This window comes from Montipora foliosa, chromosome 12 (assembly GCF_036669935.1).
Source record: "Montipora foliosa isolate CH-2021 chromosome 12, ASM3666993v2, whole genome shotgun sequence".
NCBI lineage: Eukaryota > Metazoa > Cnidaria > Anthozoa > Scleractinia > Acroporidae > Montipora > Montipora foliosa.
The window spans coordinates 11,694,844-11,716,745 of record NC_090880.1 but is presented as its reverse complement, the minus strand read 5'-3'; the positions used below and the strand labels follow the sequence as shown (position 1 = coordinate 11,716,745).

The 21,902-nt window shown below is 40.1% G+C and overlaps 1 protein-coding gene across 1 annotated transcript in view; it reads left to right on the top strand.

Moving 5' to 3' along the window:
* Positions 1 to 21,902, top strand: part of LOC137981208 (alpha-actinin-1-like) — a 51,053-nt gene that overhangs the window by 19,302 nt on the left and 9,849 nt on the right. Inside the window, exons 7-20 of the mRNA XM_068828539.1 lie at positions 7,537 to 7,622; positions 8,273 to 8,365; positions 9,043 to 9,117; positions 9,644 to 9,799; positions 10,094 to 10,170; positions 11,037 to 11,166; positions 12,786 to 12,877; positions 13,473 to 13,518; positions 15,561 to 15,623; positions 15,711 to 15,773; positions 15,985 to 16,062; positions 16,432 to 16,569; positions 16,786 to 16,870; positions 18,232 to 18,347. Of these exons, the coding sequence (XP_068684640.1) occupies positions 7,537 to 7,622; positions 8,273 to 8,365; positions 9,043 to 9,117; positions 9,644 to 9,799; positions 10,094 to 10,170; positions 11,037 to 11,166; positions 12,786 to 12,877; positions 13,473 to 13,518; positions 15,561 to 15,623; positions 15,711 to 15,773; positions 15,985 to 16,062; positions 16,432 to 16,569; positions 16,786 to 16,870; positions 18,232 to 18,347 (1,298 nt within the window). The remainder of the gene's footprint in view (positions 1 to 7,536; positions 7,623 to 8,272; positions 8,366 to 9,042; positions 9,118 to 9,643; positions 9,800 to 10,093; positions 10,171 to 11,036; positions 11,167 to 12,785; positions 12,878 to 13,472; positions 13,519 to 15,560; positions 15,624 to 15,710; positions 15,774 to 15,984; positions 16,063 to 16,431; positions 16,570 to 16,785; positions 16,871 to 18,231; positions 18,348 to 21,902) is intronic.

The window sequence follows — 21,902 nt, the reverse complement described above, 5'->3', positions numbered from 1 at the left end:
TAAATATCCGTAAAACAGAGCACTGACAGAGGGGGGAGGGCGGTGTGGTAAAGGACGCACCGTCGGCTTCATTGATACCACTTTCGTAACTGAAGGAACTAGCGACATTAATTCAAGTGCCTTTACTTTACTTTACTAGGTCTGACAATAAATGATCATGTGCCCTGTAGCAGAATGGTTTACTCAAAGAAGGCACGATTCAGCTAAGTGAAAAATGACTTAACTCATCGGCAAATGGCTTAATCAAGTGTCAAATGGTTTAAGTGACTGGCAATTGAGTCAGTGCAAGGTCAAATGGACAAGACAAGACTGAAATGGTTTTAAATTAGTTAAGGAACAGTGCAACTAGTTCAAGGACGACTTAAGTAACCGGCAAATGGTTTAATGGCTGGGCAAGTGATTCGGTGCAATGTGAAATGGACAAGACAATACTGAAATGGTTTTGGTAAAGAACGAACGGTTCAACTAATAGATTGACGACTTAACTCATTGGGAAATGGTTTCATCAAGTGTCAAATGGTTTAATAGATGGGCAAGTGATTCAGTGCAAGGTCAAATGGACAAGTCAAGACTGAAATGATTTAGTCGATGGGGGGTCTGACATAAATATCTGTCGTCAGCCCGATAAAACTTGGCACGAACCTGACAAGCTTTTTGTTCTCCGGGTGAAATTGTTTTCTTCCTCAAGAGCAGGGCTAAATGTAACTGATTAATGATGTCCACAGCATGAAGATAAACAAGATAAGGTCCTGTGTCCCAGTTCAGAGTTGTCTTCTCGATAGCTTTACTCTGTTTTTTTATGTGAAATGGAAACTGTGTCAAAGTGGCGTTTTGTAAAGAGCATAGTCTCCTTCACAGCCGTCTTTCAGGATGTCACACAATGAGCTTTGCGTGACATCCTGACCATTGACTACAAGAGTGACTAAAAAGAAGGGTCCTTAAGGTAATTGTCTTGAAAATGACTTACTATCCAGATTTTTGTCAAACTTGGCACAGTAATTTGATATTCATACACGGGACACAAAAAAAGTGAATAAAAAGATGGTGTCACCGTGCTTGTTTTTGCGCTGCATGCCCTTTATTCCAAGTACTTAAAAATTACGTGACACACTGGTCTCTTTTGGTGATCCACCTTCCCACACGCTTGTCGTGGGAGAACGGCTGTGCTGTTCCCAACCCAGCTTATCACATTAGTTTTGTGGAGCTGTCACTTTAAAGGGGTGTCTAAGACACCCTCTTGGTATGTTAGCTACGCTATGCTGATGAGGCCCAGCAAGGCTGAAACAGCTGTCCATGGCTGCTAATTGACCGGGTGAAATGGTTGTGTGCATGCGTGATGTGTTGGTGACACCGGGTTGGTGTTTGTCACCTTGCTATTTTTGTTGTTCTTAGAAAAAAGGGGCATGCAGCGTGAAAAGAAGCATGGTGACACCATCTTTGTATTGCCTTATTTAAGTGTCCTGTGTCTGAATATCAATAATTTTGCCAAGTTTGTCAAAAATCTGGATGGTACGTCATTTAGCAAAGCAATTACCTTAAGGACCCTTCTTTTTAGTCAGTCATGTAGTCAATGGTCAGGGTGTCACGCAAAGCTCATTGTGTGATATCCTGAAAAACGGCTGTGAAGGAGACTATGCTCTTTGCAAAACCCCACTTTGACACAGTTTGCGTTTCACATACAAAAACAGAGTAAAGCTATCAAGAAGACAACTGTGAACTGGGGCATAGGACCTTATCTTGTTTATCTTCATGCTATGGACATCATTAATCAGTTACATTTAGCCCTGCTCTCGAAAAACAAAAAGAATACTTCATCCAAAAACAAGGAAGGAAACAATTTGACCCGGAGAACAAAAAGCCTGCCAGGTTCGTGCCAAGTGTTATCAAGCTGAGGAACGATATTTACGTCAGAGCCTCCGTCGACTAAATTATTTCAGTCTTGGCTTGTCCATTTGACCTTGCACTGAATCACTTGCCCGACTATTAAACCATTTGACACTTGATTAAACCATATGCCAGTGAGTTAAGTCGTTCGTTGATTAGTTGAACTTTTCATTGTTTAACTAAACCAATTCAGTCTTGTCTTGTCCATTTGACATTGCACTGAATCACTTGTCAGGCCATTAAACCATTTGCCGGTGAGTTAAGTTGTTTGTCAACTGAATGAACCGTTCCTTCTTTAACTAAATCATTGCAGTCTTGTCTTGTCCATTTGACTTTGCACTGAATTTCGATTGCCCGTACCTTAAACTATTTGACACTCGATTAAACCATTTGCCGGTGAGTGAATTCATTTGTCAATTAGCTCAATCGTGCCTTGTATTGATTAAACCATTCTGCTATGGGGCACAAGATCATTTGTTGTCAGACCCGATCATTTCACATTTAGTCTACGGATGGATTCTCAGTTGAATAAACCAATTTGTATTAGTGTGTTCCATTTTAACATCAGCGTCTCAACCATTCATCTCAACCATTGAAAACAATCTAAAGCATTTCAATTTTGACTAAATCGCTTCACAAAAGAACTCTTAACCTTTTGTATTTTGACAGTTTCTTTTAAAAAACGGCTTATTTCATTTGGCAAACCATCACTAAACCATTTCTGTTTTCTCTGTTTCATTTCAATTTCTTGTATTTCTGATGCCGCCACCCATAAAGAAGCAAGTATTCCTTGCACATATTATTGTTAAACTTGTCAAATTTCAATTTTAATAGATGCATTCTTGCAAAGCTTCGGAGCCTCTGTCGGCACTATTTTGAGACCAAATGTAGGGTAAGCGCTTTCTGAGCGAATGACCCAACATGCCGGTGCTTATCCCTGGTTTTTGTAGCATATAAAGCGACTAGGAGTCTTTTTAACTACCCCTGGAAGGGATGCTAGTCCATTGCAGGGTTACTCCCAGCATTTCGCCAGTACCCATTTATACACCTAGGTGAAGAGAGGCACCGTGGGAGTAAAGTGTTTTGCCCAAGAACACAACACAGCGTACCAACCAAACGTGCCGATGAATGATTTAAGAATGGTTTCTTTTTTTATCGCTTTCATCATCATCATCATCATCATCAATCCAATTTTGATCCAAGTTTTATGCCGTAAACAGGGGTGGCGGGATTTACCCCACTTTGTCAGCAATCTTTCAAACTCCCACTCTCCATCGCACTCGATTCATGGCATCCTTTTTCTCCAAACAAACACTCTTGCTCTCCTTGTCCACTTGCGTCTTCCTTCCTCATCACATGCCCATACCATCTCACTCCATTTGCCTTTGCCATCTGAACCACTGTTTCCTTCCATCCCAACATCTCCATTAGGGCCTCTGTCCTCTTTTGCTCCATCAGTTTTGCACCAGACATTGCTCTCTTAGTCCTTCTCAAAATTGCTATCTCATGTTCCCTCAGGCACCATGTCTTACTCCCATATAACATCGCCACTCTTACACAACTCCGATAAACCATTTCTTTCACCTTGAGCGAGAACCTTTTTGAGTTCAGCAACTCTCCACATTCCCTGAACTTCACCCAGCCAATTCTTGCTCTTGCTGTCACAGCTGCCTTGCAGCCACCACTTGCATTCACTCTATCCCCCAAATAACAGAAACCTCTCACCATTTCCACCTCTTCACACAACTCCTCCACCGGTTCCACTAATCCATCAGCTTGCTTCTTGCATCTTCCACACACAAAATCTCTTCCCAACCACGAGGTCACCCTCTTTACTTTCATGCATCTTCCATGGATCCATTTCCCACATTTCACACACAACACTGAATTTGCCATTACTCGCTTCCCACAACTACCACATGGATGTACCTTACTCACAGACATTTCACCTTCTGCCCCCCTCACTACCACTTTTGTCTTCCTGAGGTTCACCTTCAGCCCCTTGCTCTCAAATGCCTCCTTCCATTTCCAGAACTTCTCCCTCAGCCCCTTCATTGTCTTACTCATCAAAACCAAGTCATCTGCTTACAACATCTCACTCATCAAACCATTTCTCACACTCTCCGTAACCACGTCAACTACAATCGCAAAAACTAACGGGGACAACACAGATCCCTGGTGCACACCGACTTTCACCTCAAACTCCTCGGACAACTCTGACTCGTGTCTTTGCACCTTGATACAAACTCATCACTGCTCTCACCATTGCCTCTGGTATACCTCTCTTCCTCATTGCCCACTCCAATACCTTTCTTGGAACCCTGTCAAATGCCTTCTCCAGGTCAACGAAGCACATATACAACTTCTTCTCCTTGTCTAAGTGCTCCTCTTGTAACCTCCTCAAAATGAACACTGCATCTATCGTTCCTTTGCCTGTCATAAAACTGAATTGTATCTTGTCCACTTTCACCATACGCCACAATCTCCTCTCTCGCACCTTTCCTACAATCTTCATTGCATGCTCTAGCAACTTCACCCCCCTATATGCCCCACAACTCATGGCATCCCCTTTCCCCTTGAAAATCAGTACCAACACTCAGCGCCCACTCATCCGGCATTCCTCCTCCATCCAACACACCCTGACACAGCTCTACCATCACACCAATCCAGATCTCCCCACTCGCCGCTATCATTTTAACTCTTATCCAGCAGCCTTTCCTGCTTTCATTTCCCCCATCACCTTCACCACTTCTTCCCGACTAACCCTCTCAACTGGCCCTTCCACCAAGTCCGCTTCTACATTCTGATCCCATTCATTCTCTTCATTCATTTAAGAATAGACTATGATTATTGGAGAAATGAATTCTCCTAATTATCTGAACGCTCATCGTTTGCATTTGAATTATAAAAAAAACACAAAACCAGCGAGCTAAGCGAAACAAACTCGGGAAATATTTAAGTTTCACCTGAAGAACGACATAATTCTTAACATCACATAGTCTGATGTTCAAACCATCTTTGCTCCCGTGCTCCCGTGCTCATGTTGCGCTTTCACTTGTAACTCTTTTGGCAGCCCGCCATCACTCATGATGAATTTTCATAAGCCACGCCGATATGCACCAATGATCAAATATTGACTGTGGTCACATCTGGGCTACTAACTATAGTGAAGACGGGAATACATGTAACTATAGTTAGCTATTTCGGTGATATGACCGCTTTTCTGTTCGCTCTAACTGTAGTTAGAAAATTTACGCCTCGGTGATCCAAAACAATACAGACTAACTGTAGTTATACCCAAGCAGGGTTCATGGGTTAGTCTTTCCCGGTAAGTTTACAAATAAACAACCAATCAGAATGTGACAGTTCTTTTCGCATGCGAGATGATCATATCTAAATAATGCAAAATAAAAACCAAGCCTGAAACAAGGGGAAAACCAAAAACAACAAACAAAAAATTTACGTACAACAAGGTAGCAACACGTGTTGCCTTGAAGCTTTTGTGCAGTAAGCTTGTATCTGCTGTGATGAATTCCAGGCCTTCCTCACAGGATTTTTTTCCTGAAACAAGCATCCGTTAAAATTCTCAATTTCAACAACAAATTATTATTATTACATGTTATCATGTTAAAGTACAATTCGAAATGACAGAAACATTTTCATCATGTAATTCCTTTTCAAATGCACACTTGTAACTAAAGAAAATATACTTGAAAACCGGAATAGATATACAACTTCATAATTGATAATAGACGCATGCTTCGTTGATTCCATCAGGTCACCCAGATCAGACTTTAGGCTGTCGCAAATGGCAGAAATAAATTTTGTGCATTTGACGTCGTTGTTGTTCGTTGTACCGATGTCAGCTTCATCCATTTTATAAAGCAAAGGCACCAGCCGTTACTTTGTGAACAGGAGTTCTTTTTTCGCTATATTATTATAAGCAATGTTGAATTTGACTTCATGCTCTCGCTGAAGCTCTTTCTGCTAGGCTGTTTCCTGTCTGGCCAAAACTTCTGGAAGTACTTTTTGTTGCATTGCTGCTTTTGATTTACTGCTACCAATACAAAAACAGTACTTGCAGTAAACATGGCTCTAACTCTGTAAATGCTTGATGAGTGTCTCATGTTTAACGTTCTTGCACCAATTGACCTTCCCTGCTAGGAGAGGTCTCTTATCTTTTTGCATTGTATGGGAAAAGAGACCTCTGCTATGGATCTTAACTCGCTTTTATCCAAACGCCGTCCACAACCTTGGACTGGACTCTTCAAACTGCATGCCCCACAATATGTTTGCTGACTGTGACTTAAACCCACTGTGTCTCGCACCTTCCTGTGCAGTAATTCTGCTGTTGTTAAGTGAGCCTAAACAGCATGAAGCATCACATGAGGATTTGGTCGCTAAGTAACCCCCGCACATGCTCAACAGAGTGAGTTTCGACCCATGGTTGAGGTCTCTGTTATTGTACTCGTCAGCCCAGCGAAGGCAAAAGAAAAGAGACCTCTGCTAGCAGGGAACCTTTGACTAAGGATGAAGCGCATGAATACACGGGGAAAGCTTTAATTATCTGCAGTGCATCAATTCTTTCTCTGAATCCCACTCTAGCTACTCAAATTTGTTAGACTCTGTTCTTTGAAAATGGTATGTTTTTCTTTTCTTGCTCGTTCGCTTATCCTCTTTAGCTTTATCGCGGACTGATTTAGTGACGTAGTATCATTTGAGGCAGATTTATTCGCTTTTGTAGAATGTGAAGGCTCGCTCTTTAACAGAAAATTAGTGAATGCAAGACAATACAAGCGCGATGACTTAAATGGGATATAATTTACTTTTTTAACAATTTTCTTTCCTTGAAGAAAAAGGCTCATATTGTTGACCCTCTCTTGACCTTCCACTATCACAAACCTTTGACGTGTGCAATGAGCATGTGCTTTATTCATAGTCTTCATTTGTATGTGTCAGGGGAGTTTTAACAAAACAGAAGAGTATGAGATGGAATGAAACATCAACAGCAAGAATCTACCTTCACCGGCGTTAAGGGGGTTCTTTGAGAAAACTGGACAAATAAGCACACACCGATGAAAGGAAAATAATGTAACATTATTATTAAGGGTCAGATTTTGTTATTATATATCTTTATATTATTTATGTGTTGATTGAAGCTTCTGTTTAGTGACTTACTACTCGGAGTATGCAAGTATAGTCAAGTGACAAAGCAGAGAGGCAGTTCAGTCTTGCTGTACTTGAGCTAAATTAAGGTGCACGAGTGCAATTACACATGATTTTTTAGGCGCACAACCAAAAATTTAGTCGCGTGTGCGACCATTTGTTTGTTAACTTTGAGCCCTGTATAATCTGGCTTATCGAAAAGCAAAGTAAACAGAAACCCTTTCCAACTCCACCCGGAATTTTATTTACTGAGGGTTTACCGCGGTTGACTTTCCTGCGGCAACTTTAGAGCATAGCCCTAAATTTCCCTCGGCAGAAAATCAGCCTGCCGCAGGAATACCGAGGAAAAATCGCGACAGGGTGATGCAGCAATGACGCGGTAAATGGGTCAACACTTTCAGGCAGCATTGTACCTGCCCGTAAGAAAATTAAGGTAAACTGAGGCTGACATCTTTCAAAATCAAGCATGTTAACTGTATCTTTTAGAAATGGTCAACATGGCTAAGCCTGATGAAAGAGCTGTTATGACATATGTGTCTTCTTATTACCATGCATTTACCAGCTCACAGAAGGTAAATTCATAGATTTGATAGTTATACAATCTAAGTGGAGCTTTATTGCTTAATTGCGGTTCAAGTGTCTAAATGTGACAATGTACATGTAGTGTGATTAATTTGTGAGTATTTTACTCACAGCTGTAGTTCTTTAGTATTACCTTTCATGTCCTTCACAGCATGAACAAATTGGGCTAATAAATTCATGCCATGTGTAGTCTTTTTGGTTATATAAACTTTCAGTATTGTTACTGAGTTCTTTGAATTATATTGTGTTGCGAACTTACCTCAAGATTTTCAAATTGTTTATTTGTGGTATGTGAGGGCAGTAGTTAACAGTACAATCATGGCATTCTGTGAAAGTTCAGTAATTAAATTATTTGAGTTTTCATGGGGGGCCACCAGATGCCTATTTCTCAAAGAACGGACTGGAAAACTGAGGATATCATCATAATTCTCAACATAATTATCTAGTCTCTTGGGTGCACCAAGAAGTCAGTCAGGCTATTAAATTGGCCAGATAGTCGGTGTATAAGTTACAGGTATATGATAAGTAACCAACGCAGCTTTCATGTAATGAACCAACTAACTAAATTTTTGTTTCCTTTTCACCTCTATTTTGAACCAACTTGTCCTTTGTATTACATGTATGAATATTTTATTTACAGGCTGAAACAGCAGCTAAGCGTATTGGCAAGGTGCTTACCATCAACAAAGATAACGAGAAGATGATGGAGGAATATGAAAAAATGGCTAGTGATGTAAGTAAAATTCTATGTAATCTATGGTATTTGGAGTTTTTGCATTATATGAGGGTGATATAATATAGGATAATGACTATGCACATATCCTTGTCACGGTACAAATACCCAGCTTGAAGTCTTATGTGGTTTCCGTATCTGCTGGCAAGCAACACTTGTGTGTGAATTAATCATTGATAGTCATGGTCACCAAACCAATGTGGAGATCTGGCCCTGGTTGTTCAAACGATAGATAGCGCTGTCCACTGGATAAATCACTATCCAGCGGATAAACACTAGCAAAACCAATTGACTTATCCAGTGGATAGTGATTTATCCAGGGGATAGCGCTATCCATCGTTTGAACAACTGGGGCCAAGTGGTCATTCTCCAGTGGAAACAAATCCCAAAGGGACATTTTGTGAATTTTGTTTTCCTTGGAACAGTTTCACTCCCTCTTTAACTCTCTCTTCAAATTCCTTTTCACCTTTCCCTTGTGGTACTTCTTCGCCATCGGCGCCACGCTAGTATGGAGCTGTTGAAATCACAACTTGAGGCAATGTTGAAACTGTAACACATGCACAAACATGGGTCATATTGCCTCTTTTCTGGTAAATAACTGTACTATATTTGCCCTTAGTTTGTAACTCAACAGTCAATATACCTTTCTAATTATTTTCACTCATTTAATTTTTTAGCTGCTTGATTGGATCAGCAAAATGTTACCATGGCTTCAAGACCGTGACAGTGATGGAACTCTGAATGATATTCAGGTAAAGCTATCTCCGTCACAATGTTCTGCAAACCATGCGTACATGTACATACTTCCTCTGAAAGTGGCTCAATTTAGGACAAATGAAAGGAATAGTACAGAATGAACAGAACAGAACAGCAACTTTAAGAATCATAACTGGCCAGAGGCAAACCAGTTGGCTGCAGTATTTACAAGTGCAGCCAGGAAATTGAACCAGGGACTACCAGGTTCAAATTCAGTGAGTGGTCAGAACAGGTCTTCACAAACACAGGATCTCTGTATCTCAAGGCAAGTGCCCTAACTACTGGGCCGCACAAGTGTCATTTTGTTTGTTACTTACTGTATGTTTGTTTACATTGAGTCAAGTTTTGACCTTTTGCTGCTGTTCATGTGTCATCAAACTATATCCAAATGTCACAAAGGCAACTCTATTTGAGTCAAATGTAATGATTATTGGTAGAGAAATACATGACCTTGTAAAACCTGCATGTTTTCTTCCCTTGTTTAAGTTGTTCTTGAGCTCATGCTTTGTTCACTTATAACAGAACAAGCTTGATGCTCTGCGAGTGTACAGAAGAGGAGAGAAGCCTCCCAGAGTGGAAGAGAAGGGTATACTAGAGACAAATTTTAACACGCTGCAAACTAAATTACGACTTGGAAATCGGCCAGCATACCTGCCCACTGAAGGAAAGATGATAAGTGTAAGTGTTTGATAAACTTCTTAAACATTTGCTTCATCCATCAGTGTTTTTTCTGGTGGAAAACTAACAGTATTCTTTTGTGGCTACTGCGAGTGAAACATACTGGTTCTATGTTGTTTAGAATGAGTGCTTCTCCAAATTCATCATACTGGAAAAAAATAAGCTTAACTCTTGGACTTTGTATACTAGCCCACAGAGAGTTGAAACATTGATCAGCTGTAATCTAAACTGAATTTTGGAAATCTAGAATGCAGTTTTTTTTTTTGACTCATTTCTTTTGGCTTTAATATCCAGGACATCAATCGAGCCTGGGGCAATTTAGAAGCATCTGAAAAAGACTTTGAAGATTGGTTATTAAAAGAAATGAGAAGGTAGGCTGATTTTATTTGGTGGGTAGTGTACATATACTGTAGTATCCACAATGCCGTTACATGTAGGTTTGAGTGAGTGAGTGTAAGAGAGTAGGGTTAATGCAGGATCCTCAAAATTGGCAAGAATTACTCTTCTGCAAGAAATAGACCTAGCATGAAATAACCTGGATGACATTGATAAATAATAAGGAAATGGATAAATTACCTCGTGAGAAGTAATGAGTACTTGTGGTGTTAAGTGTAAAACAATGTTTGGTTTGGCATACTTTTCAGTCGTGTGTAAATGGCTAATTTTTTTCGCTTCAGTAACCTTCCTGACCTTCCTAGTGTAGTGGTACTTGTATTTTTACCAGACAATTTTCTCTTTTTCACTTTGCGGTCTGTACAAGAGCTTAGATATGTAATGTATCAAGTGGAAAACACATATCTCAAGTATTGTCAGGAAAGTGTGCAAGCGGATACACTATCTTAAGGTCTGCAGAAGAGCCCATCTCCCCAGGGACATTGGTCTAACAACTTACATCACTAAGATTAAACCTGTCTAATGCAAAAACATGGCTATTTGCAGAATTGGCTTGTTGCCATTCAGCTTTGGATTGATGCATTCATGATTTGGGCGATTTTATTTCAAATGCTGATCATTGAATTTTTTTGTAGATATACCTCCGTGGTAATGCCTGTCAATGATTTCCAAGTGTCTTTCTGTTTATCTTGTTGTGAGAGCCAATAATATTGATGTAGTCTAAGTGGCCTGCCTCAAATAGCTATGCTAACTTTGGGTTACCATGCTATTGTTTGTACATGATTTGTTTGTAAATAAAGTGAGAGAAAAAGACAATAGTTTAAGTATGTTTTTGTTTCGGCAGAATGGAGCGCTTGGATCACTTGGCTGAGAAATTTCAACACAAGTGCAACATTCATGAAGCTTGGACAGCGGGCAAAATTGAAATGCTGCAAAAGGATGATCTAGAGAATGCTACTCTGGCTGATGTATTGGTAAGAGAGTGGCTATCTTAATTGTGCATTCAAGGTCAGGGGTTTCAATGAAATTGAAGTTGGGGTTGGTTTGAGTAGAGTAACTGACTGTTGTCAAAATGAATTTCAATCTTAGGTTTGCGAGAATCTGTCTTTATTACTTCAGTTTAGGGAAAAAGTAGCTGACTTCTCATTGAAGTAGTGGGCACTTTCTGTCGGCTGTTGGTACCACATACTTATTATGGTGCAGTGCTCTCTTTTTACGGTTTGATTTTTCAGGACAGTAGCCTTTAGTTAGCACTGCCAAGTTTCAATTTCTCGAATGGCAGAATGGCACAAGTAAATTAATTAATTATATTGAATTAAATACCATAAAAACTTTTGTATGAGCCACTCCTTTTTGCTTAAGTTTTGGGCCAAAATTGCGGGTGCGACTTGAGTTACTGAAAAGCTTCAGTAACTAAAGATTAAACATATTGAAACCTGTTGTTGACCACTGCTTTCGGTGGTTACAAGTGGTGGCTCCTAAAGGAGCCGTTTGTTTGCATCTTTAGGTTCTAAACCTGAATGTTGTTCGCCAGTAGTTCTTTCAAGCGTTTCATTTGCAATTTGTTTGAGCAGTTTAACTCTAATTGGCATGGAATCTCCATTCCTCCGCATAGCTGCTTGCAATGTTGTCTATGACCGTTCACCTCAACACTGATTTCACTACGTGTAAGAAAATACCACGCTATTGGGGAGATCTGGTGAGGCAAATGGCTTACCATTTCATTTCCCCTCACTGCTTTCACGACGTGTTTGTCCATGAAGTTGTTAAACTCTTGTTTCGCAACAAGTTTTTCTCTGATCAATGGCTTCTATACGTCTTGATTAAGTGCAAGATATCCTTGCACAGCTTATGCCAAAGTGAACATTCTTATGTCCAGACTTCCCTCATTAAATGACTGCGTGGTTATCAAGCAAACGTTTTGCATCATTCTCCTGCACTTTTTTCGTTCCAATTTTATCGTTTTCATTTCAACTGTGGGCTTAAGCAATGGAGACGACTGTTGTCAGTCACAGGGAATAGGGAGATTGATTAAAAAGAAGCTTTTAAAAGGTATTTTCAGAGTTTATTAACTTATTAATGTTGCTGCAATTCACAACTTTTTTTACAGAGTGCTTTTTTGGAGTTCTTATTTTTTTCCAAAATCATGCTTGGAAGTTAGGGGTGCGGCTTTGCAGGTTTTAGATGAAAGAAATAAGTGATCCTTGCCCATTGATTCCCCCATTGATGAGTAAAATCGTCTGGTGTTAGACAGAGTAAAATCTCCTTGGAGTCAATGGGTTATTTAATTGTCTCTTATACAACTCAGTTGACTCTTCTGGGCTGCAGCTTAGAGGCCTAAAGTATTCTATCCAACCATTATGGGTCACCTCCTCCAGCAGGGTTTTCGTTTGAGGTAACAGGTGGGACGTTTAGTCCGGTAGTTTCCCATTCCATGTCTGGTACTTTGATGTCAATATTTGAGGGATGTGCAGGCAAGCTGTAACATATAATACAGTTAGTAAAAAGGTCTTAATGCAAGGCAAGGGGTATTGATCAATATTATGGACTGCTTAGCAGCGTTTTAACTTCAATCAGGTAACTGGTTTTTCAGGCGCTAACGAAGAAACATGAAGCATTTGAAAGCGACTTAGCAGCTCATCAAGATAGAGTTGAACAAATTGTGGCGATTGCTCAGGAACTAAAGTAAGTATTGTTGATGTTAATGTTTGACTTTCTCTGACCATTATTTTGAGAAACTCTCATTTCTTTCTGAGAACAATTTGTTTGAATCTTCATCTCCTCGCTTAATGTGCGCCACTCATAGGATAGAACTTTGTTTTGTACAACTACAACCGAAGATCAAAATATATAATTTTAAGAGAGGCAAGGTAACCATGTGGAACAGGGGGTGATTTCAGATGGCAGAGGAAGTGGACAACAACATAATTTGTGTTTAGTATCAGAAGGTCATGTTAATAGTCATGTACAGAGTGCATTTTTTGTCAAGAAGTTATATTTTACTGGAGAAGCAAGAAAAGAGTGAACAAAAGCCAGCTCCTTTACGTTCAATATATAATCAATAATTATTTGTCAACCAAACTGAAAGTTACGGTAAGGTAATCTAATGAAACTGTTGGTTGTGTATCAGCAATAAATAGAAAATGCCACTTCCTGTTTGAGATAATTAAATTTAATAGTTTAAGTTGGTGGGAGGCAGACCAGCTGTATGAAATACTTTCAACCATTATAATTTATTCTGTGGAATAATAATTTCATCTCATCCTTATGTTCCTTCTAGTGCACTGGGTTACAGTAAAGTGGATTCTATCAATGAAAGATGTCAGGTAAATGTCATCATTTATCATGGTAATTGGTGTGATCTAAAATTAGAGCTCCCTGGCTCCCTGCAGTTGATACAATCAACCTCTGCTGATCTTCTAAGATTCCAACCAGCAAACAGAAAAAAATGAGGAAGGACAATGTAAGTTTTTCACATGACAAGGAATTTGACTGAAGAGCACTTAAACAACAGAGGAAAACAAGATCTTTATGAAAGACAAAGTTTTTCCATCAATTTTTGCAGAAGTGCAACTGTCAAGGATATATTGACAAAGAATGATCCACGTGCTCGTGTTTGTTGCATGTATTCGATTCAACCTCCTCAGCGACCTAATCAGCGGATCTAGACACCAAACTAAACCAAGCTTGCCATGACGTACAAACAACTCCTCACATTGCATTTGCGCCAATCATAAGATTAGTAATGCTTGCATATAGCATTATAGGAACAAAACTAAAATATTATTGCTTCTCATGGGAAAGAAAATTCAGTTGCTCATGAAATCAAAAATTGATTCACTGTAATTGCTGCATTCTTAAGGATGTTCACTTAGTAGCAAAAGTTCCGTGGTTGTCATGTATCTTCATGAAGTTCTTTAACATTGTGCAGATGTCATAATATCCTGTAGTGTCCCTTTAACCCTTGCCAGAACCCTGCACTACAGTATATGCACATGACTTAGGGTTAAAGATGATTCTACCATACAGCACCTCGCATATGATACATATTAGGTCACATGTCTCACTCTTGTTCACTTAAATAATTAATAAAATGTGGGGTATTTGAACTATAGTTTTTTAGGCTGCTGAAGTGATCAGGGATCATGCAAGAAACTAAAACTTTAGACACTAACTGCAGCAACTGCATACACCTTATTCCAAAATGGCTGCCATTTTAGTATTCTTTATTTTCCTTGCAAATTGGCCCTTTTGGCCTCGCTTTCAAACGTAAAGTGCAAAAGAAAATCTAACCGTGAACGAGGCCAAAAGGGCCAATTTGCAATCAAACAAAAGAATACTAGAATGGTGGCCATTTTGGAATAAGGTGTATTGACTCCAACTTATGTCGGTGCTCATGTTGGTAAATATCTAACAACAAGGTTACCTTACGAAAAGTTTACAAACATTGAACAGGATAACTAAACCGTAACAAAGACATGAAAAAAGTGAAACTAAGGACAATACTCTTACCAATTATTGCTGGATCAGCAAGGACAATGAGGAACAAACTGAAAGTGTTGTTGAACTTAACTTATAAACTGACTTAGGTACAAATTTATAGATGCACTGTAAAAGGGGTGGCTTCACGCTCTGCATTTGTTTGAATTCATTCAAGCACGACTGATTAATTACCCAAGTTGGTGATCAACAAACAGAAACACTGAGACAGAAGCCCTAAAAGATATTTCTCGCGCAAGGAAAAGGGACTCTGGATTAAGAAAAGAACGACAGATAATATTTTATGACGTATTATGGGCACATTACCATACGGGGCTTTTTTTTTGCACAAATTATGACAGAGCTCGGTTGCCTCCATGGTTGATTGATAAATCATTTGCATGTGCCAAAGTCACCACGCCTTTTATAGTGTGTCTTTGTATTTAAATGTTAATTAAAGGTAATAACAACAAGACTTACAAGAAAGAACATAAAAGACTCACAAGCATACTAACGAACTAGTGTAAATTATAGACCGAATGCATAAATGGCGGCCCAAAAAATATTGTTTTGTATATGTGCTAATTAGACTCACTAGCCTCCCTCTCAAGCAACATTTCTTTTGTATTTTGTACATGCCTACGAGGCTGGTGAGTCTAATTAGCACATAAACAAAAGAATATTTTTTTGGCCGCCATTTATGCATTCGGTCTATGAAAGGAATACAAAACTTGCAAAGACTAAAAAGGGCCAAAAGACATTACAACTGCCTTCAAATTTCTTCAATCAGAATGCATGTAGTATCAAACTACGGCTGCTTGTCAACCTGGTTGCAATGTGAGCCTTGACTTCAGTCAGAGTTGAATATTTGTGGAATGTTGTGTTTCAGTACATTTGTGATGAGTGGGCAAAGCTTGGACATTTCACACGGGAGCGTCGATCCAAGATTGAGGTTTGCAAGAAAAAAATAGTATTTTTGCTTACAACCATATACAGAGTAGTGCTTCATGTTTAACTTTTTCTTATTGATTTCTTTTAGGCACGTTTGGCAGTACTGCAGGACGTTGACTCTTTGCTACTAGAGTTTGCAAAAAGAGCAGCTGTGAGTTTGCTTTAAATTTACAAAAAAAATGGGTTTCAGGATCTAACTTAGATTCACATGCTGTTTCTTTACTTCTTTTTGGTTTTCCTGATAGTGCATCAGAAGTGATATGTAACACTATCTCAGCCCTGTGAATTGGTGACTTTCCTGCTATTTTTGTGTTCTTAATTCTGAGTTGTTACTAACAAAAACTTCATTTACCTTTTGAAAGCCTTATAACAACTGGCTGGAAAGTGCACGGGAAGATTTGATGGACATGTTTAGTGTGCACACAGTGGAAGAGATAGTTGTAAGTGAATCCTTTAGATGTTTTGATTATCTTGTAACCAGCAGTTAACATGTTGCTGTATTTTCCAGTAAATTAAGGTTGTACATGCCGTAATAGTTAACTATGCTGTAATGTTGGATTTATTTTGTCCAGCCCAAGTATAAAGTTAAAAAGTTGCAAGACGTTACGCTCAAACTCATGTGACTTTTTGATGCAGCCTACATGTACGTGCTAAAGTAAAACTTTTGGGGACATGGCTTTTTATTATTATTATTGTTATTGCTATTGTTATTAAACTACAAGGCAGTTGAAATGTTACAATATCCTGATCATAATAATTATTTTTTACTGGCCAGTTCACTTACTGCCTTGTTTGTCTTGATATCACAGGAACTGCAGGATGCTCACCGGGTGTTCAAAGAAAATATGCCAGCTGCGCAAAATGAGTTTGATGCTATAATGAACATAAGTCTTAAAATAGAGGAAAAGGGTGTTCATGAAAACCCATACACAAGTCTAACAAAGGAGGTGAGGATATCAAATATAGCGGTAACTACTGACAGTATGTTGTCGATTGATACTCGCATTAGCTGTGTCTCACTAGTCGGCCAGGCATTATCTTCTGTTTTGTAGTGGATATTGATCAACCTAATGGTGGACGAAACACGATGCTGAAGCTGATTTTGAGGCCATTTCTTAGTCACATTTAAGAGTTCTATATGATCTAAATTTGCTCTGTGTCAGGAAATATCTTTAGCCTGGGATGAAGTGCAAAGTTTGGTACCCAAGAGAGATGAACTTCTCAGAAGTGAAAAAGGCAGACAGGAACGTATCCTTTATCACCTTTTCATGACTTTTGAGCCAGAAGATTTGAAATAAAATTTCAAATTTTCTTGCAAATAGATTGCTTGCATTTCGTAAAAAATTCATCTTAATGTTGAAATAGGGGTGTACAGACCATTTCATATTCTTCTTTTTTTTCCCAATTCATAGTGTTATCTATTAATTTCCTAGAATCCTGTTACTCGTCACATATGAAAATGGAAATGTTTTTCTCATTCTTGCAAATCTGGAAAGATCCATTTAGTTTAAAACAGAGAAAATTTTATTTAGCCATCATTACATGTATATAATTTGCCTATGGGCCTACAAGAAATGCGTCTGAAAACAAGCGTTAATTGCTGTTATCAGTAAACAGCATTAGGTACCAAGATAGATACTAAGGTAGCAGTAGATTCTAAGTAGATAACACCTGTAAATTTGCAGATCTGGCATTATGGTGCCAAATAACACAAAAACCACTAACTGATCGAAATGAGAAAAAACACTGACCTGGGTGAAAAAAGAACTGGAAATGGAATAATCATGTCAGTACTAAAATTAAGTGAAGCTGCGATCCTCGCAGTTATGAACGTAATTTTAGCAATTGCGTAGAGAAGCCTGAAAATTCAGGACTTCAACGGGGTTTGAACCCGTGACCTCGTGACGCTGGTGTGACGCTCTAACCAACTGAGCTATGACTATTAGAGCGTCGCACCGGCATCGCGAGGTCACAAGTCCAAACCCCGTTGAATTCCTGCATTTTTCGGGCTTCTCTACGCAATTGTTAAAATTGCGTTCATAACTGCGAGGATCATAGCTTCACTTGCTTTCACATCCGCAGTTCAATATATGATTTCATATATCATTTCCTTAGTACTAAAATTGTAAAGCCACAGTGGCCAATTGGCTTGAAGCAATTATGAAAGGAATAATTGGAGGAAGAGGCATGCGCTGTTGGAAATAATCCATGTTGCAAATTTTTAGAAGTTGCAAATTGTGATTTGATGTTAACTTATATATTACACTACACAGTATTCCTTACCTTTGCACATTTGTACCTGGGATCCATCCAAATCAATTTAGACTCTTTCTAAAGAGGAAATGCAAAATGTAAATTCACTACTGTTCGCACTTTGCAACTTCCATCTACATCTGTTCCATCAAATTAATGCCTCATCCACTCCATTATTGAGCCAAAAAAAGAAGGAACGTTTTGCTTCTTGGCATCAAGTCTGTACTCTGAAAGTGCATCCCATAATGAGCTATCTCTGAAAATTGGAACGTGATATGCTAGATAATCTCAGACTATTTGAGTTTACAGCGGAGGTCATTGTTGCAATCAAGTGTTTATTCCTTGACTAACAATAGGAAATGAAACGCTTCGTGTTGAGTTTGCAAATAAAGCTAATGTTGTTGGAGAATGGATCAAGAGACCTGAGCAAAAATTGCGATCAATAGCTCTGACTATGGAAGGTCCCCTAGAGGTGTGTTTTTGGCTAGATCTTTGAGTGAATATAATTAGTGTATCGAACAAATAGAGCGGTTTTCAATCGAGTGTCGAAAGTAATTAGCGAATTGCTTTGGTTTGCATTACTTCACTCGGTGGTTGGTTTAAAGTTCTCGCGCCACTTTTGCAACCAATCAGAAGTGAACACATTTTGCGTTTTGTGTCGGCTACATGTAATTACCTCGAGTTTTGATTGGTTTACTGGATTGTTTCCGTTCTTTTTGATTGGCCAAAGTAATTACTTTGGTTTTGGTTTTACGACACTCGATTGAAACATGCTCTGGTAATGCTGAGGAACATTCCGTTTCTACTGATTCATGTACACTTTTTTAATAAGAATCTTGTTTTTCCAGCCTAGGCTGAATTCATATCTTAATTTTCTGCCGCTATTAGGCTGAAAATATTCTTGTATGATTCTATGAATTTCCGTTTTAGAATGTATTGGGGTACAAGATCTGTATCGCGTTCCATTGTGAACGTGCTCCATCGCTTTTCGTTACAGTCGGCTAGGTCAAGATGTCACGTCAGACGACACTTGGCCCTTTTGGCACCGTGCCATTTTGTTTTTGAACTTTAACCTTTAATCTTTAAATAACATAATTAAATACAATTTAATGGGTGGCAGCAATCAAATTTCAAAACCCGCCTTAAAGGCCACCAGGTCGTTGCCCTTGACTACTGAGCTTGGAAGGCTATTCCATGATGGAATTGTGCACGGAAAGAAGGAGAACTTAAATGGGTTCACTGCGCACGCTAGCTGCCTGTATCTTAAATCGTGACCCCTGGTTCGCAAGGAGCCAGGGACGATTTCAGTGGGAAAGACGATGTCCACCAAATTGTAATGGATCTTATAGAACAGCTCTAAGTCCTTCCGTTCCCTACAGACTTTTAAGGATTCCCATCCGAGTTTGTCGATAATTTCGCTGTCGCTGCTGGTTTGACGGTAGTCTTGATGGGCAAACCGGGCCGCACGTCGCTTCATTGATTCGACGATGGTGATCCCTTTTGGTGTATAAGGGGACCATGCTGGGGTGGCATATTCCACAAAGGGTCTCACAAGGGTAAGGTAGGCGCGCTCCTTGATGGTGGTACTGCATAATGATAAATCGCGCTGGAGCACACTTAGGATCTTGTTAGCCTTTTTCTTGACCTCTTCGCACTGGGAGTTCCAGTTCAGGGTGCTAGTGATGACCATACCAAGGCATTTCTGGTAGGAGACCCCCTCAAGCGGACGTTGCACAGGGTATACTGGAACACCGAAGGGGACTTCTTGAGTGTTCTTGTGGGCGAAAGACATTTGCCAGGTTGCAGCCCATCTTGCCAAACACAAAAGGTCATTTTGAAGATCGTGGTGGTTTCTGACTGAGTTGACACTTCGGTATAACACACAGTCATCCGCAAATAACTTAATGTTATAATTAGAGCAAATGGTGTCAGGCAGGTCGGTAGTAAATATTAAGAAGAGGGTAGGGCCGAGTACAGTGCCGTGGGGCACGACAGACACAACAGGCGACCAGTCTGAGGATGTCCCGTTGACAACAACCCGTTACCTTCGGCCTGCGAGGAAGGACCTGAGCCAGGCGTGGAGCTTTCCACCAAAACCGTAATGATAAGCTTTCGAGAGGAGACTTTCGTGGGGGACCGAATCGAAGGCCTTTGCAGAGTCCAAAAATATCACGTCCTTCTCACCATGGTGGTTAAGAAAATTAGCCCAGTCGTGAATAACTGTAACCATTTGAATCTCGCAGGACAATCGCCGCAGGAACCCATGCTGATGTGGGCTGATGATGAAGTTGATTGTTGGGTGATGAGACATGTGGAGACATGTGGCTACACGCCACATGCTCCTTGACTTTGTAGACAATAGATGTAAGCGACACCGGTCTATTGTTGGTAGGGTCTGACCGTATCCCCTTCTTGAAAATAGCAGATATATTTGCATCCTTCCATGCCGATGGAATTGATCCAGAATCATACGATTGTTGGAAAAGGCTCGTAAGAACAGGAGCAAGTTCTGCTGCGGCTTCCTTTCGGATTCCAGCAGGAACAAGGTCTGGACCACAGGCCTTGTCAGGTCTAACGGCTTCAAGTTGTTTCTGGAATGTCACTTTAAGAGGACGCTGGAAGGTGTGGAATCGTGTTCATTCTCTCTGTTGTGAATACACTGTCGAAGTGTTTGCGTAGCGCCTCTGCTTTTGCGATGTTAAAAGTGCAGACTTTACCATATGATAACAAGGTTGGAATTCCAGTAGACTCTGTCCTTAAGAACTTCAGGTAAGACCAGGCGCGCCTAATGTTACAGTAGTTTTGCGGGCCGCTCCTTCGATCCTGAACCACACCCCCCATCACCTCGTGGAGAACGGAGACGCTCGGAGGTAACATTGCGAAGTCGCTTATAGGTGTTTAGATGTTGCTCTTTTCCCATGCGCCTGGCTGTTTTGCGAGCACGGTCCCGCGTGTTCATAGAGCGTTTAATGGCTGGGCTAACCCAAGGGAGGTGGCGCTTCAGTTTGGACATCTTATTAGGAACAAAGTTGTAGGTGGCCTCCACAATGCACTTGGCAATAATCGACCAGTTTTCTTCAATGGTGTTATCCTGAGGAGCTGATGCTAAATAAGACGCTCCATAGGACGCGAGGGAGGAGCCCCATGAGATCGCACTTGTGCCACTGGTACATCTCGTGAGGGCGCTTGGGAGTATACCAAGGTGTTAGGTCAACATCGAACAGAACGGCATCATGGTCGCAAATACCTGAAGTTACAAGGCATGCGCTAATGATGTTCGGTAGCGAGGAGAATGCCAGGTCAAGCGTTCGACCAAGACGTGTAGGCCATCTCATGTGTTGTGCAAGTCCAAACTTATGTACGAGCTCTAGGAGGACGCGGTCGCAAATGTGAGTGGGAAACTCCGGATGAAGTCCAAGGTTAGGCCAGTCAATACCACCGCAGTTAAAACCCCCACAGAGGATCAGCTGCGGAAACTTTGAATGATTGTATAAATTGCTGAGATCGTCATCGACTAATTCCAGTGGTGTAGGGTCTGTAGATGACGGACGGCTTGTCCGAAGACAACTGTGCAAGAGCCGCCATTCCGACTCTGAAATTTTGATGTAATCCTAGCACAGCCTCTCTGGTGGAGTACTGTTGGTGTTCGGACAATTAAGCGCCAACAAGGAGCAAACAAAGTGCAACAACAAGCGGAGCACAAATCGTTGTGGCCGCCATGTTGAAACACCACTGACCAACCTACGTTTAGAGAAAGAAATAGTTCTATACGGTTAAGTTAAAAGCGTGTGATTGTCTTGTATTTGCAGATTTTCAACACACAAAATTTTATTGTTATTTCAGCCTCGGGTTTATTCTTAAAGTCTTATTAAAATTTCGCAAATTCCACTCTCGATATTCTTATAAAATATCTACTTATAAAAAGTGTAGCGTTGGTAAGCAAAGCAACGGTACATAGAAGTGGTAGTCGAGCTGTGAACTAAACCTATAAGATTGAAGACAGTGGAGACGAATTCATTTTTTCCTG